The sequence below is a fragment of the Anopheles bellator genome, chromosome 1 (assembly GCF_943735745.2).
Source record: "Anopheles bellator chromosome 1, idAnoBellAS_SP24_06.2, whole genome shotgun sequence".
Classification (NCBI taxonomy): Eukaryota; Metazoa; Arthropoda; class Insecta; order Diptera; family Culicidae; genus Anopheles; species Anopheles bellator.
Genome location: NC_071285.1, coordinates 19,557,856 through 19,583,253, shown reverse-complemented (window position 1 = coordinate 19,583,253; position 25,398 = coordinate 19,557,856). Strand labels below are relative to the sequence as shown.

The following is a 25,398-nucleotide window of genomic DNA, read 5'->3' as shown; positions in this document are numbered from 1 at the left end:
GGTTCGACCCCTTCGACTGGAGAGTTCTTTCGTTTTTCACACCCCCCGAAAACCTCAGCTCCAGACTGGCAGTTCGTCAAAGGGCAAGTTTATTTGGTATGCGCTGGAAGCGGCCGTGCGCTTCCTGTGGACTAACGGCTAAAGCTAAAGCTCCTCGTCATCGAGGCTCCTCTTCATCGTTCGCGCTGGGGTCGCCTAGCGCCTAGCGCATCTTGTTCAGAAACGGAGCGATCGAGCCGAGGTCCTCGCAGTCCGGTATGGTCTTGCCCTTGAACTGGACGCACGCTTCCGCGCAGAGGTGACCCTCGAAGAACGCTCCGTACATCTTCTTGCACTGGGCGCAGTTGGTGATGCATATTCCGATGATGTCATAGCCGCCCATCAGCTCTGTAACGTTCAACGTGCGCGTTCAAGAGAAGCCCCCGGGAGACAGTGACACCCCACACTTACCGAGCTGAGGGTTCGCTTCGACGGTGCTTCTGCCGGTGGCGAGCGACAGGAACACCACGCACACGCTAATGAAGCAGAGCTTTGTCCAGAACATTCTCCCTTTCGTCGGCGATACTAGAGCTCGTGGATCGCTCGATGACTTTCTCCGATGCAGCACTATGTTAGTTTCCCGACCGGACCATCGCTTTTATACCCGATTCCCGGATGACTGACGCCGGATCTGAAAATCCCCATATCCTGCGTCCGGTCGGGAATCGATGTGGAGATAATTCGATTGCCACAATTAGCCACTGGCCCCCGACAAGAAGGTTCACATTGCGCACCAAGTGTGGCACCAAGACGTCTGATTGTCGCCCCCGGGGTAGCGGAAGCCGAACGTTCCGGGTCGCTGGGTCTGGCTCGAGGAAGGAGCGAAGCTCGCAATCGATACCTCGGACCTCGTCAATGTTTGGACATCATTTGAATAACGCGCACCCAGTCCAGGGTCGGGTTTTCTCGATTTTTGGAGCGCACCCGGTGAGCTCTCGGTACTCGAGATAATCTTCCATACCAAAAACTACTCTACGGAACGCTACGCGCCAGACAAACTGGCAGCATAAATATTTGGATGTGCACGCTAACAAAACAGAAGCGCAGGCCGGTTCCTCGAATCCGTACAAATTGTAACAGTCAACAGTAGGAAACGGCAGCGCGGCCGTCTTGGGCGCAAATAAGGCCCGATGTCGGTTTGTCGAAAATCATCGCCCCAAAGATCGCCCCCGAGGAGCGGGATCCGCCGCAAGATTGCGGTGCTTTGGGACGGGCGGCCTGCGACTTGCGCGCGGTGGCAGAAATTCCAGTGGTTTCGGAATTTTGAGATGAATTATTAATGATCTCCAAACCGCCTACTGTTAGGGGATTTGTTTGCTTAAATTTGGGTTCGTTCGTTCCGCAGCGCGGGACCCGCGGACACAATGCGGCTGCTGTGTGTGCACGGTTTCTTCGGACGAAGGTGCCAGTTTTGGAGCTTTTATGGGGCCTCCCCACCCCTCCTTCTTGGGACCTCGGAGCCAATAACGGTGTTTACGGTGTGTGACAGTGAGCAAACGCACAGTCGAGTGGTAGGGTGGTCCGGATGCCCGTTTTCGGTACGGTCCCGGTAGTCTCCAGAAAACTGTGCCAGGATTCGGGAAGTGAGACGAAATTTCCATCACTAGACACTGGTGGCCGTATGTAAAGTGCATTTCGAAGATGAGATCCGAACTGTTCACTTTGTACGAATTTACATCCGATTTTAAACAGCTGAGTTGTTAAGGCCTTGCAGTATTAAACCACTCTTTGAGCAATCTGCTTCCATGGGCAAAATTTTGGGGAAGCTTTTCTTAAGACTTTAGGTGACTGTGGGAAGACCCAATTTTACTCCACATACATGTCCGGCAAAAAATCGTAAGACAAGACTGGCGTCGAAATGATTCAGATACGTTGCCCTTAAGTTAGATGAAGTTAGATGCAGGAACGTTCGTGTAACGGTATACATTTTAATTTCTCTGAACGCGAGCAAATCCCTCCGCTTGGTTCTCCTATTTTTGCTTTTTTGGCAACATTACCTTGTTTTGATATCGGGCAAAGGATTTTATGTCGAAAAAGAAAATTAATTTAGTTTATAGCTGAAGAAAGCTGCTACGGAATCACATCAAATACTTGTCGAAGCTCACGGTCATCATGCTTTTGGAAGATCGCACTACTTTGAGTGGCTTAAAAAAAAAGTGCTTTTCACTTAACAAGCAAAGAACACCGGAGGACTCCAAAAAAGTTCAAGGACGTTCAATTACAAGAACTTTTGGACGAAAATGACACGCAAACACAACAGCAATCCACACATCAGCTAAATGATTAAAGTTGAATTAAATTGAAGTTGAATTAAATTACGTTTGAAGGCTCTGGAAAAGATCCAGAAGACCGAAAAATTCGGAAACTGCACAAAGGACAGAGTACAAAAGGCATTTCTCCAACAGATCGTGTTTGGGGATGGCAAGTGGATTCATTTTGAGAATCATAGAAAGAAAAAGATGGGTCAGTCCGAGAAAAACCACCAACTTCGACTGCAAATCCAGATAGTGTTTCTAACCAGAAAGGTGTGGTGTATCAATATGAACCTTGCATTGATCGAAAAACCGATTTTGTGGAACATTCGACATATTTGAAAAGTCAAAATCTAAAGAAACCTCATTTCTAATATAAAATTTGAACGCTTCGAAAAGGTATTGTAAGCTATTGGATAGTTGAAAAAGTTGTAACTTCAAGAAATCAAGCATATCGAAAAGAAGGCACGTAATCCTAATGCACACTAACGCCGACCAATATTTTCCCTGACTTCTCCTAAAAAATAAGGGACCCCAAAAATCGGACGCAATATGCTATTGTGAACTTGTAAATCCATGCAGACCAAAAAAAAGTTCGTGAAAAATAGACTTCTTTACATACATATTTATTTATTCCTTTTTATGATTGCATGATGATTACATTCCTTTTCAATGATTGCATATTGTTGCGATACTTTATCAGATTACATTCTGGTTGGGAGAATGTGCGGCTCAAAACAGTAAATTCTGCGCCTCGAGCGTGTGCAGAAACGGTGCTATGGAAGCGATGTCCTCACAGTCCGGCACGGGGCGGCCGCGGTCCTTAATGCACGACTCGGCACAGCGCTGCCCCTCGAAGTACGCTCCGTACACCTTCTTACACTGGGCGCAATTCTTCACGCAAATCCCAAACAGCTCGTAGCCGCCGAGCAGATCTGAAATTGAAACCGGAAGCGGACACAATTGACAAGTTTTGTTTCACGAAGACACAAACACACTAGTGTACCCAGCTGAGGGTTTGCCTCGACGAAGATTCCGCAAGGGATGCCGATCAGACAGGCGACCACGGCAAGGTTGGTGGCGAACATGTTTCACTCCGTGATGATGCAGCGTCAGCCTTCGAGCTGTCTTTGAGTGATGCCTTTCGGGTGGACGCATTCTTTTATACTGTCGAAGAAGTTAAAGGAGCTACATGGTCTACTTTTCTGTGGCTCTCCGTAGGCAGCTAATTGGCGGTCTTATTAGATTTGTCCGGCGTTCCGGTTTCGAGGGCGGCGATGGTCAGTGTTGGAAGCCGAGCTGGTTATCCGTGGGCCGTGCATGGTCACTCCGCTGTATGGACTGTTTCCTCAATGACCTACCCGAGTGAAAATGGGATGTCCTTACTGTCCTTAAGACACAATGGAGCTGGGTTAACAATTGTTATTATATGACTCGATTTTAATTATCATTAAAAAGTGATTTTAACTCCGAATATGGTTAATATCCACAAATGTAGCGCCAGCGAATGAAGCCTTCCTTGGCTCCAATAATCCAATATCGAAACCGAATCAGTAGAGCAGAGCGCGGGCGTGCAATCAAATCAATTCCGGCCCGGTCCCAATGGCCCCCGTTAAAGTCACCCCTTTAAAGGGTTGAACCGCTCGCCCGCTTCGCCTCGCCTTTGCCACGTAGAATCGAGTAGTAGAAAGTTTTTCCCGTACGCCTCCTCGTGGCTAGCCGATTCCCGTGGTGGCCGGGTGGACGTGTTATGCTGTATGTGAGAGAGGTCAAAAGTTTAGCTATCGCGCGCGCGCGCGCGTCGCTGCGGAATGTTTGAAATGAATTTCCAATTCGATTTAGTTCTCCACCGGGCGGGGTACCCCGCCATCGCCGCCCCCGCTCGTACGCCTCCCCGTCCGCCGTCCAGCGAACAAACTGTTACCGGCCCAGTACCAACATGTAATAACCGTATATAATGTTCCGGGGGTTCCTTGATCGCTCCGCAGCTCACAGTGGCCTATGACTCGGTTTTGTCCGCTCTGTGTTGATCGCTGCCCAGCTGCCATCGCGCGCCAACGCTATCCAAATCCATCCCAACCATCCCAAGCTGCCCCAAACACATGGGCGTCGATGTAACACACCCTCCGCGGATCGCGGTCGTGATCACTTGTTCGCATGTTGCCAGCTTCTCCGTCTCGCGTTCTCTTTCGCTCCGTCGTATGCGCACGATCTCTTTCTCACAGGCACTGCTCTGGAGCGAGTGGCTGAACTTGAACTTCGCGATGCTTCACCCAGTCCCCCCAGCCCCCCCTTGGGAGGTTGCAGAGGTCTCCCCGAGCCATCATCAGAAGTTCAGCGTTCAGCCAGAAGGGAGCCAGGTTATAAATAATACGGCAAAGGGGGATTCTGTGTTTATGCTCTCCGAGCCCGAGCCCGATCGGACGTGTGACGCTCTGAATGGACAGTCGGAAGGGGGCAGGAATCGTAACAAATCTTTGTTGAATTTTGTGGGAACTGTCGGGCGGAAGATTAACTAGTGCGATGTTGGTGCCACACCGGGGCCCTGCGGCCTTGCTGGGCCTTGCGACCCCGAAAGAGAAGACCCCGCGAGGGGCAGGCAGGCAGGCAGGCAGGCACTTACGGTGAACGAGATCTTCATGCCAAATCCACATATGGCCCCTCTAGCTCTCTTCATATCGTGCGCTTGGGTTCCATTCCACGATTACACGATTACCACTTGGAGCATCCATGCATCAATATTTGTCAACTTCGCGGCCGGTCGAGGCCAATTTTTGTCGCCCGCAGATTAACAGATCGAAACACTTGATCGAATTTCAATTAATCTGCAAACACGGCCACCGGACACGGTAAATATGTTTTTAATAGCTCGAGCCTTCGAGTTTCGAGCTTCGTTGTTATTCTAGCACTTTACCAAGCGTCGACCAAACATTCCAAGCCGATCCGGGAGTGGTTTTGGGTTGCTCGTGTGTTGCGCTTCTTCGCACCAGCCGCAAAAAAAGGATGGCCCCCGTGGTACTGGTTCCGTTTCGAGTGTTGCATGTCGAAATGCGTGGCGATCAGCGAACTGCGTATTCCTATCCATGCACTATGCACTGTGAAATAAGCATCGGGAATTTCCGTTTTTAAATAAAATGCTTTATTTATCATTTACATTTATGTTATCGCTTCTGAAACAGGCCCCTTCTGAATTTAATATGTTTGTTCCAGTCACATGGTGATATCTGGGGAGTACAGAGCTGGTTCAATCACATTCGTGCCATTTTGGGTCAAGAATATGTTCGCAATGAGCTGGTGCATTATCGTGGTGCAAAAAACAAGCGTTGTCCTTCCACAAATCAGGTCCTTTACGACGAATTTTCTCTCTGAAGCGCTTCATAACGCCGAGGAAATGTTCTTTATTGACTGTTTGGTCTTGAGTCGTTAGAAATATTTCATTCGAAGACCAGCTCTCTCAAACTCTAATGAACTCATTCGTCACTTGAAGTTCACGATGGTCGTCCTTGACGTGGCAAAGCATCACCCATGTCTTGAACATAGTCGAGTAACATTTTTATAAGAATGAAGTTCAGATTGTTTTAAATTAAAAAATTCCGTTTTAAATTTCCGATTTAAAATTCCAAACTTCCGTTACTTGTTTGACGGAATTTCTTGTTTGAGTAAAGGCTGGCGAAAAGACTACGAGTTTTTGGCATTGAAACGAACAGTAAACGAATGCTTAAAAGAGCTTTGAATACTAAAGGAGTTGTCAACTTGGTTGAACTGACTAAATGTTTAGCCCCGTTCAATATCCTAAATGTTGAGCAAAGACCAAGCATGGTGAAAGACGTGGTGACCTCGCACAGCTTCTTCCAGAAGCTACCTACGCGACCGATGCGATCTATCTCCGAGTCAGAGGGCTCGCAGCAATACGCTCCGGTTCGGGGTTTGCCCGTCCAGAATAAGGTAATACAATTTGCCGTGCAGTGAGTATTGGCAACATGCACTTTTTTTATTTCCAACTCCGTCCGTCGTGCTAAAAAAGCTGTACCTTTTTTATGACCGGCTGGCGACACTCCGCAGCGATGAGTTTTCGTTCGTTTTCACCATTTGCCGCCCGCTAGTTTTACGATTTGCAAATATTGGATCGAACTGTAACTGTTTTTATTTCCCATTTTTTTATGCGTCGTCGCCGTCGCCGGTTGGTTCGGTTGTAAAAAACGGCTCTGTTTGGTTTGGTAAAAAATCGAGCACATGCGCACATGCGGATTTACAATCCTGCCCTGCCGCGTATATGGCCCCGTTTATATAACTCTCTGCCAAAAAACAGAAAGATTCACCTAATGAATAGCCAATGAGCAAAAAACCGAACGATAAAACACACAGATAAATTGGTAAAACAATCCGAAAATCCCAATGACACGCCCTCAGGTCGCTTTCAGCGCTCCTTCAGGCGTTACCTGGGCGAGCTCAACTGATCTACTGCCTGTCTGCCCGGTTCGGTGGCGAACGGAGAATGAAAACTCCGTCTACCCGGTTAAAGTGCAGTTCGGTTCCTGTTTCCCTGTGCTTAGAGAAAGGAGAATGAAATTCACCAACCAGCAGTGGTAGCTACCATACTTTTTACTCAATACCGTTCCGGGTCCCGGGTAGTTCTACGCTGCCATATTCGTCCTTTCGGTCGATCTCCGGGGCACCGTGGAGGTATACATCCATCGAAGCACTGTCGGCGTTTTGTAGGAGGAGAAGAATTATGTTCTAATTATATGCCGTATTGTAATTCTGCTCCCGGTTGGGTAAGGGACCGCCTGCGGGAAAACACAACACACAGCGCGGAAACCGTTCTGATGTGCCGCAGGATGATTCGAATTTTGCCTACGCCACCGCATTTCATTAACTATCGGTGGTTTTCAACGCATATCAACAAGTGATTTGAATGATTTGGTCACTTGTCGAAAAAAATGTATTAATGTGTAATTACTGTCCAGTAATTCTTCAATGGAAATCGACATCTCGTTCGCAATCTTGCTTATTGTTATCCTGATTTTATATTTAATATTTGCAACCTCAATTCTTTTTTTTCTGCTACTGAACGATAAAATAGATGGTGAATCAATAAAAACGCCGTGGATAAGTAATATCCAAGGCCCAAAACCTATGCTGATCTCATTATTCAAGCCAGGGCCAACGAAAGAAAGTATCGTATTTTATCCTGTGTGAGTCGCAACCTGATATTTGGATTGCAAAACCTTGGAAAAAAACATTTACCACCATCTTAACTCTTTTTCAAACTTCAAATCTATCCGATAATCTATCCTTTCCAATTTCAACAACCAATCTTCAACACGTGGATCATCGCATCACGGATCAGACTCAACAATGACTTCTTTTTTTGATACTGTCCCAAGCATGAAGAATCCATTCACACACTTGCTTGATACGAGTCCGTTTGATTCGTCAAATTAGTTAGTTAGTCTTCCAGTTCGTGTCAAATTTTTAGTGACAGTTGTCATCAACTTACTCCATTTAAATTCTCCATTTCGAAATATCTGCTTAAATGATTTTTTGACGCCCCAACCCAGTGATTGAGTTTGTAATGCTTCTGTGATGACTACAAAGTGGGTTTTCAAATTTGCCGCAACTTGCTTTACAGCGTTTATTGGGTGTCTAAAATGGATTCTTTCCTCAAAGGGTCTCCTTGTATGTTTGTCCAAACTGGCCCAATTGTGAAAAAGAGTAAGTTATCTTCTTGTTTCAGAGCCATTTTTAAGATTGGAATTACTTCCACATCCTATGAGTATTCACATCGAGAAGCTATCGATAACACGCTATTGGTCACTGTTGTAAGTAAGTCTGAACACTCTCCAGTCAAATACAATCATCAACGCATCATCGCAACTAAATCCGTTTGATCACAACGTATGGTCATGGTAATGATGAGAGCAATAAAGTAATAAAATGCAAACAAAAATCTGGTAGCCGCTCGTAGTAATCACTGCCCAGCAGCTACTTGACCCACGTCCGAACCACCTCCGAGCCTGGCCTGTGTCGAATCGCAACGAACCTTCGGCCATTGTTTCGGAACGCGGGCCCTTTCGCCGGTGATCTACTTCTGCAGCCGACGGCTGATGAGGACCTGGGAGCCCATAAATTATGCGGACAGCCAGTCCTGCCGACCCAGTGGCGAGCGATTCTAGTTCATACTTAACACCGTGTTTCTGGCAGGCGTACTGCTGTGCTGCGGGACCTCAACACAGGAGCGCGCAGTTTGGCTTCGGAAATTTATGGTAACCCTTCCGCACCGGGGAAGGGTTTCTTCCCGAAAGGCACACATACAGCGATAGGGATCCGAACCGAACCACTCGGTCCAATTCGTGACGCCGAGGTTTCTCGCCCAGACTCGGTGGCGGAGATGAAGGCAAAAAGGATTATCTGTTTATTGCCCGCTGTTTTCTAAGTCACACTGCGGTCACGGGGACCTCACTACCGGAGGCAAGTACCGGGCAACCCTTTCAACCCTTTCAACCCGTGTGCCGTTTTCGGGGCCGAGCTGAGAAGGACAATCCCAAAGGACACGGCCGAGAAAAGAGTTAATCCATTATTACCGCATGCTGTTAAGACAAATACGAATAATGGGATACGGAAAAATTATAACAGCTATGAATTATGTATATTTGTTTAGAAGTCACCGGACGATTGCATACGGTTTCCGTTGGGTCCCCGGGCCCGTTCTTTTTTCCGGAAACCAGCCAGCCAGCAGCGAGGTAGAAGCGAGTTCCTGCTGTGATGACCGTTTCTCCCGGGGTGCCCGGGAAGGATCCCGACCGATTAGAGCGGCCACTCGGCCTTCCCGGCTGGCTACAGATCTTTATTCATTCCGCTTTGGTCTCGAGATGACACTTTTTACAATTCTAACCGAAAGCTGTTGCGGTTTGGTCTGGCAACAACTCAATCTCAGACCTCCGAAGCTGGCCGATAATAAAGAAGCATCTGGATCGGCCAAAGTTATCAGTGATATGGGGAACATTCCAAACCCAATTCCAACATGGTTTCGATTTTCTAACATCACGTAGCTCGCACTGGCGGTATATTTATTCTGTCCGCCCGATACTTTCACTCTTCGGAACCATTCTTCCCGAAACGAGCTGAACCAGCGCAGCGTTGTTGGACCTAACTAAACGTCCGGCCGGTTGGCCGTACAAGTAGTCAGCAAATAGATATTAATTCGAAAGCGCTTTTTTCGGTTTTCTCCCTCCGAAAACCGCTCCGTGACAGGTAACAGAAAATGGGTGCATCTTCCCGTTTTTACCATGTTGTGACCGCGTCTCGGCGTGTTTGTTTGCGTTTCTGCCTTCCTGTCGTCGCTCTCCGGTAGGTGAATGATCGAAACAAAGAGGAAAGAGCAAAATCACTCAATGGCCCTTTGGGGTCCTCGAGCACGGCCACATGGTGACACCGACTTCCTCGAAATGGGTTCGCCTGCAACCTGATGAGCGATGAGTCTCACCTAGTCAGGGCGATCTGAAAAAAAACTTTTCGTCACTTTTTAGTACGCTCAACTAAATTATTCGAAGCGGATACAACTCCGGCACGGGCAAGCGCATCCTTTTTCGGGGCTCCTGCCCCAGACACAGAGTGTGTTTTTTGGCGAGCATAAAAGCCGAGCCCCCTGTAAAAGTCTGGTTCGCCAATGTCTTCGCCGGCGAATCATAAACGCGGTGAAAGGCTCAGGCTCAGACTCAGCACTTTCCATCACAATTGCAATCATTAGAGTTCGGAAAGGGAAACAAAAAGGCATTAGGCGCGCATGCAAAAATTTATGGAACCCAAAATGGACAGGATTCCGATGCTTTTTGTGTGCCAAAAAACAACGCGAGGCGGTCAATAAAAAACACACACAGGACCAGGACCAGGACCCGAGCAAAAAACACACCAAATTTTCGCACGACCGAGTGAGCCGGAGCCATCAATAAAACGGTGGGTAGCGAACGCTGAGCTTACCTCGCCGTAAAGTGTCCTTGCGCGGCACGCCGTACAAGGACACACGGTTGGGAGGGAACGACAAAAAAAATGGCAAACTACCGGCTGGCTGGCCGGAGGTTTGCAGATTTTTTGTATCCTCTTCGTACCATCGTCGGCAGGTATCCTGAGGAGGTGCTTAAAAAATGGAGGGCGTTCAATAAAATCATCGAGACCCAAAACAAACTATAAACTAATAACACCCAAGTAACTGTCCTTTTTTTCCCCCGGTTCGGTCGCCCGCTTCGGTCCCCCGGGAGAGTCAGGATGGGTAATGATATGCGCGCTATGCGCACATTACGAGCTGCGTAAACATTGCCGCCTGCCGCCGCCAGTCACCGTCACCCTGTTTACCTGCACCGAGCCGCTCCTGCTCCTGCGTGTAGCCAATATCACGAGAGACGACCGCGCGGAAAACGCATCGAAACTCGGCGCGTTGCGCACAACACACCGCTCTCCATCGCGCGGGGCCACGCAAACTCCTCCCCAAAACGGGCGCACACGTGAGAGAGCACGCAAGCGCAAGCGACACGCCGGGCCACGATTGGTGTGATCGATCGCTCCGTCTCACTCGTCGGCCGAAGCCGGCTTCGGCTCTCGCTAGGGGTTGGTTCCCTTTTTTCCCCGGGTCCCGCGCGTGTGTATACGACGGCCGGGTCGATCGCACCAACACAGCGGCGCAGGCAGGCCAGGGTTCGGGCGAAGGACCGACCGACCGACGGACGCGGCTACCTTTGGCAGGGGTTCGCCGCTTGTCCGTCAGTCTCCGAGAGTGCGCGATCACGATCGCATCGCCTGCGCCAGTCTCTCCGTCGTCGTCGTCGTGCGTTCCGCTCCTTAGTGTCCGCGCGGTCACGCGCTCCAATCCCCACCCGTTGCACCCTGCGCGGTGCAGTGTTCCGGGTGGTGCAGGTTGCATTCTTGGCGGGGTCGCGGTCAGTTGCAGTTCGGTTCTATGGCCGCGCGGTTATCACGCGCGCCGAGTGCACTTTCGATGCAGGCTCCACTAACACGTGGCGTGGCTGTCGAAACCCCAGCACCGGAAGCACCCTGGCGCAGTGTCCTGGTGAAGCGCGCCCGGTGAACACCCAAACAGTTTCAGTGTTGCGCCGTGCCGTGGCGAGTGTCAATTGGATCATTGGAGACCGATCGAGCAGGGCGCGCGACCGATAATTGGTTCACCAAACAGAGTTTAGCCGAAAAGTCCGTCGGATCCACACGGAACGGGCGTGAGAAACTCTAAGAAACGGCCAGCTGGCGGGCGTGAGAATTGCTTGTGGCAACAGAGTGAATGCTTTTCAGTGTGGCATTTGAACCGGCTTGTGACAATCTAATCAAGTGGAACCCGGCCCATCGTTACGGCGAACAACAAACAAAGCGTTTCGTGTGGCAATTCTTCGACCAATTCTTCGTGCTAACGCACCGTGCTGGTTTTGAAGTGTGGTTTTGAGTGTACCGAGCATTTTTGACGTCATCAGAACATCACCAGCGAGCAGCAGAAAGCAGACATCTCGGCCCCGTTCTCAGTAGCAGCGCACAGGCAGGAACAACGGTAAGTGGCCCCGTTTTTGATCCAAGTGATGTGTCAAAGCTCGTAAAAACGATCCAATTCTTGGTGATAACCCCGGAAACTCCCAAGACTTGGCCGCTCAAGAGGCCGGCTCGTTCCCTTCGCCGGACCGTGAAATCCGCGCGGTGCAATTAAAGTGCAAATGTGCATCCTCAAACGCGACACGCCGCACAACGCGAGCCACCGCTGCGTGTGGTGTGTTTGTAAATCACATTTTAATTCTCCTCAATAGACCGTGACCGAACCCGAAACTTGGCGCGCGTCACACCGAGCAAATCGCCCCGTGCTTTTTTTATCATCATTAAAAGAAATTGGCCGAAGGAACGGAACGCGGTGGGTCTAAAGGAGTTGCAGGGTGAATAACAATCAGAACACGGGTCTCGGAACAGAAATCCGGTGGTCACGGGTCCGCGCACCCGCGGATCATAATCCCAAGTCCGAGTGGGGTGGGGAAAGTGGTTCACCTGCGAGGGGTCCATCCATTACGGGGTGCATCCTGCGCAGGATGCAATGCGCGGTGGCGCGACTAATGATATTGCAAAATTGCACCTCATTGTTCTCGTGGCCGCGGCCGGGTGGTCAGCCGGGCCGGGACTCACACGCACCGCGTGCGACACACACATACACACAAAGACGGGCCCATCGTAAACGCCACCTACACTAAGTGGTTGTCTTTATTTTGCTGATTATTGCCATTATTAATTCATACGCGCGCGGGCAGCGCCGTGCCAGGCGGTTTGATGATAATGTTCCATGCTTACATCGTCCGGCTCGTGTCAGTCCGGCTCGTGAGGGGGAGAGGAGGGTGGAAAACTGCCCGTGTCGGGACCCCGTGTCGGGACCCCGTGGCGACCGGAAGCTATTTGCCAAATAACTTGCACATTTTGACTGCCCATTTCATATTCACGTGTGCCCGGAACGCAGCACGTCCATGCAAAGGGAATCATAAATCCAACCGGACAGGGTTTGGGTGTCACGGTTTTTTTTTCGAGTGGAGTCGCATGCGCCAACAACCGAAGCGTGGAGACGCGGGTGTGATTGATGCACTTGCTACGGCCCCAAAAATCCGGCTATTCGGGCACCTTCCGACATTCCACGTAATCCGGATGCGGCGGATTATTTATGATTCTCGCCCCGGGAATGGGCCACTTGCAACAAAGGAACGGCTTGTTGAGCTTCTAATAATATTAGGAATAGACTTATTAAGACGGAGTGCTCGATCAAAACTCGATCGAGGCGATCCAGTTAAAAGTGTCGCTTGATACGGCGATCCTTCAAAAACGCGACAACCAACCGGTACCAGAGCAACCAATCTATGTTTTCGTCCCTCTAAGTGAGAGCGAACGAGAGGGAGACAGGACTAATCTTCTCGCGTAGCGCGGCGAGCGCGACGCGCGAACGGAACAAAAGAAAGCCACCGTCACCGGAGGCGTTAAATAGGTTTATTTCCCACGGTTTTGCGTGGTGGCGCACGCTTTCCTCGTTGGCCCCGCGAAAGTGTCGTGGCAGGCTGGGGCCAGTGCCCCCCCACCCTCCCCACACTTTCTAGGAGCGCAACTAGCAGAACGATATGGGTTCACGCAAAAGTGACAGCGGTGGGATCGGAATCGGAAATCCGGATTGCAGGACCTCTGCGAAACCTCGGAAAAATCGGCAACCCGAGTGACCAGCGACCTGTCATCCGAAGGGTCCACCCGGAGTCAGTCGGTCCCCTATCAGCCGCCGAGCCGTCCACTGATAAACCCGTAAGCTGAGAGCGCGCTCGCGCTTAGGCAACATGAAATCATAAAAGGAAAAATTTATAGCCCGACCCAGCAGCAGCATTGGTTGAGTGCCGTGGACGGCGTGCCGCGGCCAAATGGAGAGAAATATGAAACAAATCAACATCATTAATCAAAATATTTGTTTTTATAGCGGGGAAATCAAGTGATTTCGATACGCTACTGCGCGAGAGCCGCTTCGGGCCGCCCGGTTCGGGCTTTCTATCGATTTCGGATTCCTGCATACGGAATCAGGCCGCGCTGGTTGTGGCCTCGGCCTCGCCGAAGGTGCGAAGTTGCGCGGCAAAGGCCTAGAAATTGGAGGCAGTTGTTGAAAGATCATCTAAATACGGGTACACACATTTTCTCACCCTTCACCCTGCGGCGGCATGACGGAGTGCGGCCACTTTTTTCACGGCTTAATTTTTATGACCGACTCAAGTGCGCAAGTTGCGCTCGCGGTCCCCGCGATTCGCGGGCCCACTCGGGCCGCGTTGGCCACTCTCGATCTCGTGGATGATGGAAAAATTTTACACTTTGCTGCGAGATGGCCACGACGCTTCAGGACGAGACACCCCTCGGTCGGACGTGTTAATTGAACGAAAAGCCTAAGTGAAGCCGTCGAGAATGTCGTAAAACGTAATTGATTCGAGTCAAAACAAATGAGCTTTCGAACACGATGGGGCCAACCCCGACGACGACGACGCACACACGACGGTTGCGAAGACGCGATGCGTCTGCGGATGGACCGAACTCAGATGAAAGGATGCCGCCCCGATGCCGTGAGTTGTCCAGCCGAGACGAGCAGCAGCAACCGAACAACAACTTATATTTGGAGCAATAAAATCGAACGGCCGGGCCGTCTGAAGCTGAAGATGCGATCGCGACCCAGCCGCGGACCTTTGTCGGCACATCGGGGCCCGGATCCTGGAACCGATCACGTAATCCACATTGTGCCCGGTGTTCGATTTGTTGGCCCCGTGGCACCGCGAGCCTCTCTATATTTTGAATAGTCATAAACCCGGCGGCCCCCGGGTGTGTGAAAACCCTTCGCCAGGGTGGTAATGAAATTATTCTTCGGTTTTGCCAACTCCCTCCCGGCTTTCGACTGGGGCCGGGGCCTTCCCGCAGCTGCCACTGCTCCGAGATTCTGATGAATAATCGTCGAAAATGAAACGAAACAGGCCGCGCGGATTGCGTATCAATCGGGATCGGAAAACCGTGGAGCATGGTTAACGCCCCTCCCCATCGCGCTCACTAGCACCCTCCCTTCCCCCCACGGGTTTGTCAATGCTCGATCGATCGGAATCTTGATCTTCACTAATTGCCGGTTCCCGGATTGCCGTAACACCGACTTTCTGCTGACGGACTGCATGACTGCGCGCGGCGTATCGATTACTTTTGTGGCGGCAACACCTCTCACCCGCCGTCCCGCGTTCCCGCGCAGTCCCTGCCACACACTAGGTGGGCTCGGGCGAAGATGGCCACCAACACCAAAAAGGTGTTTGGCTCGCTGCATCAGATCTCACAGTTTTTTGGCGCGGGCGCTGCGGAAGGGTGCCATAATTTCTTCCCACCGGGCAGGGGACGGGGCAATAGGACGACTGAACGCCTTTAAACGAAGTACGCGATCGGTGGGAACAGCGGCACGCGGAGTACCGATTTTACGGTCCGCAAACGAATGATTTCTACGAATCGCTGGAGGTTCGTCGCTTGCACGGTTGTTGCTGTCACCGGCGCAAAAGTCCCCCAAAAGCCGCGTGATCTCAGCTAGTGATTCCGGAAAACTCGCACTCGCCGCACGTTTTGCACCTTCGCGTGTGTATGTGTGCTAATCACTAGATGAGTACGGGGGCCACTCGGAACGCTCGTTAAGCCGCGGTGCTCGCTCCCATTAGGATCGCGCTCGGATCGTGAGATCGACGCCGGCGTGGTGCGATTAATTAGAACAGCTTTATCTCCGACTCCCCTCCGACGCTCGGTTGGCCTCGCCTCACACCGACCCGAGGGGGGGCCCGAGAACCCAAAGGCGGCGATCGGCGATGTTTTATGCGCGACATTACATCGCGCCAAGGTTTCCAGCGCGCCCGGGGTTACGCAAGCGGTGGGTCTGTGGTCCAGATAGTGTACGCCAAGAATCGGCGCCACACAACGGGGGCGCCCTCACGGTCACCGCCGTGCGCGCCGGCCGGCCGTGATCGGAATGCGAGTGATGAGTGATGTGTGTGCCTTCCAAATTTTGGATCCTCGCGACACGTACGGCGCCGCACGGCCATAAAGCCGGGGTAGCCTGGTGCGGCCGGTCATTTCTCACCCGACTCAATGGCAGGATCTTACGCTGATCGCACTGCTCTATGATCTGCATGATACATGATTCATCGTACTATGGGACGCAGTGAGTGAACAAAGTCCGCCTTTAACCGTTGCCGCCACGCAACGATGACGTGCGGATGATGGCCGCCTTCCGACAAAGACGGAATGCAGCTTGGGTGGTGTCATTTCGGGGAGCCTCCTCGAAAGAAGTCCCATCCCCATCGATCTGCTGCTGCACATTCATAAAGAAAAACGAATTATCTTCGCCATCTTCACCGTCGTCCGTCGAAGCGGAGCAAATTGTGGAGCCTTCACGGATGACAAGCTGAAGAAGTATGGGCTCTCGCCGGTTCTCGTGTCCCGGCAACGCATTACAATCGACGGCACCGCAACTACCGTCGATTCCATCAACGGCAGCGGACGACCCCCGTAACTGCTGCGACCATCTCCGGCTGTCAGTAGTGTCAAACCGGGACAGAGGAATATCGGCGGACGGACGGGCCACCCCGACAGACCGCGGAGTGCGCGCTTCTGCCCCGGCTACTCAATGTATGCACGGGAATAAGATAATAACCAATAAATTATTGTCATACCGCACATCGCACCGCGCATGTGCTCGCTCGCACCCGTACGGCGCGTAGACGAGTCCACAGGACTCGCCCTCCGGCCAGCCGTTCCACTCGCACAAGTGCACACTCGGCTCGACTCGGGGCCTCAGCAGTTCACTGCATTGTGAAGTGGATCGATCGATAAAATAAATAAATAAAATTATCCACCCACCGCGGTGCGATCCTTCTGCGCCGGGTCGCCGATTCGTGACTCCGCGTTGGAACCGCGGATCGGATCGGAGAAATTGAAAAACTAAGTTTATTGTTCGTCGGCCGTCGGTGGTTCGTCGCTTGAAGTCTTTCGTCTTTCTTCGGCGCGTTAATTGATTCGAGCAGATGAAGTGCATTTCGAGCACTTTCGACGTGTCGCAGGATCACCGTTTTTTCTTTTTCGGGGACAGCCTGCTCCAGGCTTTCCGCTGCAGCATTCCGCGGCAAGATTGTAAAAATTTAATTAGCCACCGTCAACGTGACCAAAGGTGGGGGCTGACGTGTCGACGGCCCGTTCTTGACAGTAACGTGTCGTCGTGTCGAACGGTTCGGTTTCATGGTATTTCGGTTTAACGGCTGCCTCGTGCGCCTATTTTTACCCCCTCCGCGACCGCCGGCCGGGGCCGTTCAGGACAGCTCAGGCTCATCTTCATGCCCGTAGCGCGCGCGCGCGCGCGATTTTTATTGCCATACTTTGTGAATTAATTTACGGCATGTGGCAGATATCAGTGCAACCGGACTTGCCGAGGGCCCGAGTGGGTTAACGGACGCCATCCGAGCAAGGTGCACGGCACCGAAAGGTTACCTGGCGCGGGGAATACATCCATTACGGGGAGTCACCATTAATTAAGCACGTACGTCCATTGGACGCCTCTTGTATTGGGGCCGTGTCAGCGTCGCCGGACAGCCCGATTCTGGGCACAATGGAACTGCGCCGGGACTGTATGAAGAAGTACTCGAGCGCACTCGAGCTGTGCAAATCGAGGCGATCGCCGATACGGTTTCCCCGAGATCACGCCACCCAGCCCCAATCGGACCCGCGAGTCAGTCGGTCGTCCCCCGGCCCCGATGGCATCTGGCCCAGCTGGTTGCCCTTTTTGCAGCACGTGCAGCCTTTAATGCGGGCGGCCGAGTTGAGGCTCCGTTTCGCCGGAGACCAGAGCGGGCCGAAGAATTTGAATGATCCAGTTCCCACGGTGTGATTGTACCGGTTTCGTGTGCTCCGATCCGCCAGCCGGCTGCTGCTTGATAGTGGAAATGGGCCAGACATTCCCGCCTAGGCCCCCTCGGATACGGTGGGGATTTTATCGCCAAATGTCAGTGAGTCAGTGAGTTCGCGCGAAATATTTGCACACATCGGTTCTAATTTGGTCAACCCGGCCACGGATGGCCGTTGTGTACTGTTATTAAATCTTCACGCTCGCAACTAATAGCGCCACAGGTTGACGGACGCTTGAAGTCATACAATCCTTCATCCTCCGATCCTCGGGCGGGGCCTCCGCCGCTTCGCAGCAGCATCGCTTTTGATTTATAACCTCGGAGCGGGGAGCGCAAAAAAAAAAGGAAAGCAATGCTGCACGCGGCCTCGAATATATCATTCGAGCAGGTCAGCACTCGGGGCCCGGGCCCGACTCGACTAAGCGGTTCGCTCGCTGGGCTCCCTTCCGGCAAGTCATCAATCTGGGAGCGATATAAATTGTAGCAACGTGAGTAGCTATCGCGTAAAGGGTGCCCTTCTCGGGCTCGGAAGATGAGGCCGGGCCGGCGGTGATCGATGACCGCCGGAGCCAGGCGAAACAACAGTTTTCGATCCACCCAGAGGCCATTTGACGGGCTCTTCTGGGGTTGGTTGCTTGCTTGGAACGTTTCTAACCTTCATCTAGTCTGGAGCGAACTGATTCACTGAGGCTGACGACACAGAAAACTAGTTCCACTACAAGTGGCCTGTTAATGGCACACACCGAGGGCCGATCGATGCTGCATCCGCGCGTTTCCTCAATACCGCTAATTGCTGACAAACGGAGCCCCTCGAGCTGTTCTTGTTGATAACTCAATTATCTCCGGCTGACTCCGGGAGGTGAGCTGAGCATTGTGACTAACAACCGGCGGCCACACACTCTTGACGTGCGTAAATGAGATCTTGGTCAATGCGTCCATTTATCTTGCTTTATCCCAACGGGTGTCGGTGCAAGATTGTAGCACACGTGGACACGTTGGCCCTCAAGATCGGCCATCTCGAATGGTGGTGGCACGCGAATTCTCACGCGCGGGAACTCCGAAACTACGGCTTCGAAAGAGAAAGACTCACCATCAACGTCCCGGCGTGATTCGAGCAGTGATTTTCGTTATTAAAACGAATGCTTCACATTCCATCAAACACGACGCGGATGACGCATCTCTCCGGGCCGAGGATCGCAATCTCTCAGGGGCCATCTCGGTCCGGAAGTCGGGATGGGAACCGTATCGGGGGCGCAGGGCACAACATTCCACTCTGCTCGATCCCCCGGGGCCGAAAAGTAACGCGATTTAATAGTTTTCGTTGTAATTATCATGTTTTCCCCAAACACTCCCAGAACGCGCTGAGCGGAGGAGGGCTGTGTCCGCCCACCGCCCAAACAAGGCTGTTCCCAGAGGCCACATTGTTCCCGGTGCCCTCCTCTTCGTGCTTCGCAGTCGCAGCGATCAACCCGACACTTGTTTGCTGTCCACAGACATCCGAGACGACTGTTACACAAACGTTAAAATGTAGTTTGATTTCGTGTTACCCATTTCCGAGCTCGTCTCCGCGCATGTCACCCGGTCGGGCCGGTTTTGGCTGTGTCATCGCTTCGTTTTGGTGTGAAGCCGCGCGCTCGGCGTACGAAAGACTTGAGCAAGCGACGAACCCTCGATTTGTTGGTGGGGCGGCCCTGTCGATCGATGTTTACGATGTTTTTCTTGACATTTTCATTACATTACACCCCTGGTTTGGGGCCTGCATGATGTGTAGGAAAAATCCGCCGTCGCCACTTGTGTTGCTGTGTGTGCATATTCATATCGCATTCGTTGCGGTCGCCCTGGATTGGTTGGCTGGTGAAAAAAAAAACGGGGAGGCACACGGCACCGAGCGTTCGCTACGGAGCTCTGTCAAGGTCGTTTGTCGGACCTGATTAAACCATCGCGGCGCTCGCTCGCCGCTGTCGACACATCCAGTCGTCGACATTGTCGTCGAAACGTTTCCATTTTTACCGACGACCGTTTGTTTTGTAGCCTTCATCTCGCTCTCGCTCGATCTCTCTCTTGAAACAAGGGGTCTCTGCCCGGATTTTACTTTAAATAAGTCGGGGACACCAATTGCCCAATCGGCATCGGGTAATTTTTCTGCTTGGTCCACTTTTAACTGTGTGTAATGCGCCCGCAATCCGTCCACAAAACGGTTGTCATACAAACCCGCCGATCGAGCATTCGATGCGGGAGCCGAAGCCTTCGATTTCAATTGCCCGCCCGTCCCGTTCCGTCCGGCATCGATTTGCCACCGGGTTGTGCAAATAATTTCGTCGTTTCATTTTTCAATTACTTGTAAATCACAGTTTATTTGCGGTGCCGGGTGGCGCAAACGGTGTCCGAGGGCCCGGTTCCAATCATAGCCTCGGATGGTGCAATCCCCACCCGGCCGGGCCCGGCGACAACGGACGCGGCGCGACGATGACAACGGCTTTTGAGCTGACGAAGGGGCGCGCAATTTTCCATTGCGCACCAAAAACCGCAAAGATCATCTGCCGCCATCAGCTACTACTTGCCGTTGCGCAACTAAGGTGCACGCAACGGCACCCAATGACTTACGCGGCCGCATTGTCGTGCGGAGGTGCATCGTCGCCAGATGATGTGGATCACTTTCTAGCTCCGATTGGTTGGTCCTCTCGGTGCGCTCACCCACTCTAATTAAACGCCAGCAGCCGGGTGCTCACCGGGCGATGGTCACGTTCGCCCGATCTCCCGTCCCCGATGACACGAGTTTTCGAACGAAACACGATACCCGGGGCTCCTCGGGACCTCGAACGGCACAAAATCGATCGGACACGGCGCACGGCGGCTTAAAAGATGGCGCACGGCAAGATAAGACTGATTTAGCACGGAGCACAAATGATTTGTGGTTCGCGGAGCTGAGGGGACGTGGTGGGTCAGCCACACTCACACGGTAGTGGCGAAGGCCCCGGCGATAGCTTCCAGTGTCCAGGGCCACGGCATGAAACGGAGCGTTATTTTTAGGACTGAACAAATTGTTACTGAATCACCAGGGAGAACAGGGAGTTCCGAAGGGAGAACGCTGACTTCATTCCAGACTCCCGGTCCCGTCACGACTCGCTCCCGGCAGGCGCTCCAAATGATGTCACCCGGCCGATAGAGTTTCCCGCCGGTCGACTGGAATCATAATCTCGTTTAGCGAGCGATTCCCACCAGCCCACTGGACGGGTGAACAAGTGAATCCGCTCCGCGTGGAATGCCAGGAAGGGGCAGGAGGTTGAAATGTCACTGGAATTAATTTCGAAAGCAGCAACCGGCCAACCGTTTTGCTGGGGGTCCGCCTCGGAGATGCTGCTTCTTCCTCAGTAACCGACGGAGGGACCTCCTTCAGGGAGTGGCTGGGGCGGGGAGGCACTGTGTGGGAAAATTAAACCAGGTAAATCACGACTAACCTGTTTGTGATGATTCTACTTTCTCTCGCCGCCGCCGTGGTGGAGCCCGAGTGGCCCACGGGAACCCGGCACGAAGTTTTCCAGCGGCGGACTTCCAACCGTACTGGAACCTACTGGAAGGTTCCAGCAGGCAGTTCTAGACCTGGGTGGGGGTCCGTAAGCCACCATGGGCATAAGTGTTGGAGTCCTGAAGCTGCAGACAGGCGGTTGATTACGATCGCATCGCATGCACGAGAGCTGTTGAAAAAATATCGGCAATTTTCTGGTTCTTCTACAAAATATTGTCCTCACTAAAGTAATCCTCATCAAATATTATCCACATTATTGTTCCAGCGTTTTTTGCAATCGTAAAAGCTTCAACAATTTTCTTTTGAGGCTTTCTTCAGATCCCCTTTCGACGCCATCTTTAACTTTTAAATTGTAGGGTAACGTCGTCCTTTCATGGGTCTCTTCAGTTTTGCGGCATTAGAGGGGATCAATCACAGGGGATCAAGATCTGGGGAATACGATGGCTTTGGCATCGTTAGAGTGTAGTTTTGGCCAAAAATTCGGATAGAAACCACGCTGTTTATTCCCACAAATCCGAACGGTAGGTAACTTACAGGTAATATTCCTTACGAATCGTCCACACGATGAAAAAATTGGGCCAGTTTATTTTGCCATGCTAGCGTTCACACTAGCAGCTTCTGGGCGAAAAATCCTTGAGCTCCAGTGAGTGAAATGACAGTTCGTTTGCTTTTGTTTTGATTTTTCAGTTTCCTTTCCTTCTCCTTCTATTGCCGAGTTTGTTATAATCTGGTCCGCTGTTGAAAAACTGTCCCTATTTTTGGACAGCCAAAACATCTGACCAAAATTTGGCTCCAAATGTCAAATTGAAAAATATTCCCTATAAATCCCGAAACGGGCAAATAACCGATAAACAAAAGGAACTCAACAGCAACTCAAAGTAGCTCATGGCACTTCACAAAAAGAGTGACAGTTGCTGGGCCTACCATACATTTTTGCCCAGTTTCTCATAGTGTGGAAGAAGCGTTACGGATCATTTTACCCTTGGGCAAGAACTCACGATGCACCACGCCCCTCCAATTGAAGAAAACTGTAAGCAAAACTGTTCTCAATCGACCAAACTTGGCTCTTCGTCGTTCACATCTTCTCGGTCACCTGAAAACATTTTGAATCACCGATAAACGCTGCTTTTGGTCATAATAGCTTCATCATAAGCCACAGTCAACAGTTTGACTGTGTTCTTATCTTTGTTTGATTTTTCACACAAATTCTTTGCTATCCATCCATCCATCCATCTTTGCCAACCACAGATTCTTTGCCATCCATTTTGTGGAAGGGACAAAAATCGACGATGAGCCAAAACACGTCCAAGCTGTCAAAAATTGAGTGATCATTCAAAATGGCCGAAATTTTCGGCATAAGTGAGTGGCATAAGTAGCAATAGAACGCAACAAAAAATATCGAAAATCGAATGTACGCAACCAGCGGAAATTCAAAATTATCGATACTTTTTAAACCAACTCTCATATCCGCATGCTCCGCCACGTCGTTCGTTTAACGATCGGATCTCACATCGGGTTCAATATTGGTCCAACACACACAGCGATCATCAATTCACCCGATTCCCGAGAGTCGGGCGACTGGCGGCGCCCGATATCGATTGATTAATTAGCGGCCCGGCAACCAGATTGGTGCCCTAACAGTGGTTAGAGCGCATCAGCCCACCTTTTAACGCCGAGCGGTCAACATGGCGGAGGATGCACTTTAGGAAGCACTTTAGAGTACGCTTGGCTGACGTAACGGTACGGTGCGCGCTCGGTGCATTTAGCGTCCGCTTTGAGGGATGTTGACCGAACGGGGCGCGCATCTCTCAAAGCGATCGGCGGCGCCCGTCTAAGGCCGTCCTTTGTTTGCGGTCCATTATTACGGTCTCTCGCATCCATTCTAGGGCCTTAGAACGGGGAGCCTAGAGTGGGCAAACAGTGGCGCCCTCCTTCCCCCGGGGGCCTCCTTTGGCCGGGCGTCCGGGTCCTTGGGAGACTCAGGACCGACTCGGGTGATGTTGTAGATCACCTCCCCGGGAAAGCGGTGCGCTGGAGGGCAGGGCACTAGTGGCCATCGGAGAAGATTCCGCCGGCAAATTGACCACTGATTGCCCATTGATAGTCGGGTCCGAAAATTAGATTAACTTTCTCTGCTTAACACCCCATTTGCGTCGATCGGACGATGCTGTGGGAACTTGACATGCATGTGAGTGTGTATGTATGCGTTGACGCAACATTATAGCGGCTGAATGATGTGTTAAATTGAAGCCCCATCAGCAGCAGCAGCAGCAGCCTCATCATCTGAATCTGAATCGGGACCGCTGATTGTAGCGTGAAGATCGGGCCACGGCTTGAAATGGTTCGATTATTTAATTAGGCCCTCGATTGACTGCGCTACCTCCTGGCACGGCACGCGATCGGTGACTCGCGATTTTCCCCCGCACCCCAGGAAACCCCCCACAGAAGGAGTGGTCCTCCGGTCGGCCAGCCGGCCCGTCGGGTGTTTCACTTTCGTTGCTGGCGTTCTCGGGGGCCTCGAGCTCTGCTTTGATTTACATTCAACAATAGCAGGTTAATTGCATAATTGCATAGAGGCGTCTCTAGAGGCAGGCTATCAACCATTTTGTTTACTTCCTTTTACCTGCCCTCGATTGTGGGCCCATTGTGTGGCCCGCTGTGCGCGAGTAAACACGCCAGTCTTCGACTTCGAGCGGGCGCACACAGCGTTTCGGTGACACACCTGCGTCCCGCGCGTCGTCCGGGGGTCCCAAAAGCTTCTAAGCGCAGCTCTCGATGCAAATCAGGCGTAACGAATTACAGGCCGAGTTTCTAAACATGGTTGCGCGCCGAGCATCAGCTCGCAACTACCGAGTGCCATTTGCGCAAACAGCCAGCTCGGGTGATCGATCAAAATTCCCGGCACGTGCTGCCTCGTCGATTTTGGTCACTCTCGCTCGCTCTCGAATCGATCGCCCCCAGAAATGGGGCCATCAGATCAGGTACACTCCGGATGACACTCCGGATGATCTGACTGTATCACGTAACCCGCTTCGGACCCGTGCTCTAATGGTCTCTCGGGCTGTCTTATTACGGAAGGAAAAACAAAACTCGACCGGTACGGCATGTGCCCCCCACCCGGATGGGCCTTGAGCATCCCCTTTCCCCCCGACACGGCTCGGAACTGTCAACCGGCTGTCATCAAGCCGCGTCGCAACAATACACGCGCCCGACGCTCGTCGCTTCATCTAGATTAGTGTTGCCGATATGAGAAAAATCATTGAAAAGTCGCAGCCGCAGCCATTGTTTCGCCCCGACCGGCCAGCCCTAATGGACACCTTGTCGACCGGAAGATTTGGAACAATGCCCGGGGAGGGAGGAGGAGGGCCCAGAAAGTTCAGAACGTTCTCACTCTGGATCGGATCGGATCGGGGGGTTCGTCGCTTGCGTTGAAGTCTCTAGGCCCTGGTTGGCTCCGGGCTTCGCGAAAGATTGACCTTATCGCGATACGTCGCTGACAGCCGGTCACCCGCGGGGTGGGTGGTGAGGGGGACCACCTCGATTTCATCCGCCCACTCTCTGGGCAGCAGTAGCCGGAACACGCGGTTGCATCGTTGTCGTTCTCGCTGGCCGAAGCCACTCATTTGCACCGTACACCGTGTGATATGGAAAATTAAAACCAACACCACAATGACCGGCACGGACTCTAGTGCTCCGGCGGTTTTAACAGCCACCGATTCCGATCCGATTCCGTGGGCAAACTTCCGCCTCGTTACATCACAAACCCCAGGCTGTGTAGGTGTCTTATGACCCCCCGGTCTAATGGCTCCCGGTAATGAAGAAATAAACACGAGCTGCACTAGCTCGTAGCTAGTTGCTTCTCACGAAGAACTAGAACTCGACAGCCCGACGGTGTGCCGATCGGCTAGAACCGATACCCGGCCCTCCGATCACACAACGCTTGTCGCCTGTCGCTTGTGGTTTCAGCAGCAGCAGCAACACAAGCAACAATGATTGCCGGCTGGTGGTGGTTCCAGATCGGAACACGATCGGAATTGGCTGCCACGACCAGCGCGCCAAGGGAACGCTCGAATCAGCCAGGCCATCATCATGCAACGGAGCCCTTGAAAGACAGGCCCCAAGT

At 52.0% G+C, this 25,398-nt stretch overlaps 2 protein-coding genes across 2 annotated transcripts; both read right to left on the bottom strand.

The window, feature by feature from the left end:
* Positions 1–202: 202 nt before the first annotated feature.
* On the bottom strand, positions 203–544 carry LOC131215178 (eclosion hormone-like). The gene is made up of 2 exons (XM_058209564.1): positions 451–544; positions 203–387 (listed from the first exon to the last, which is right to left on the bottom strand). The coding sequence occupies exons 1-2, from the start codon at positions 542–544 to the stop codon at positions 203–205; spliced, it is 279 nt and encodes a 92-aa protein (XP_058065547.1).
* Positions 545–3,023: 2,479 nt separating this feature from the next.
* Positions 3,024–5,554, bottom strand: LOC131215177 (eclosion hormone-like). Its single transcript, XM_058209563.1, has 4 exons — positions 5,544–5,554; positions 3,695–3,724; positions 3,298–3,320; positions 3,024–3,226 (listed from the first exon to the last, which is right to left on the bottom strand). The coding sequence occupies exons 1-4, from the start codon at positions 5,552–5,554 to the stop codon at positions 3,024–3,026; spliced, it is 267 nt and encodes an 88-aa protein (XP_058065546.1).
* Positions 5,555–25,398: the final 19,844 nt, after the last annotated feature.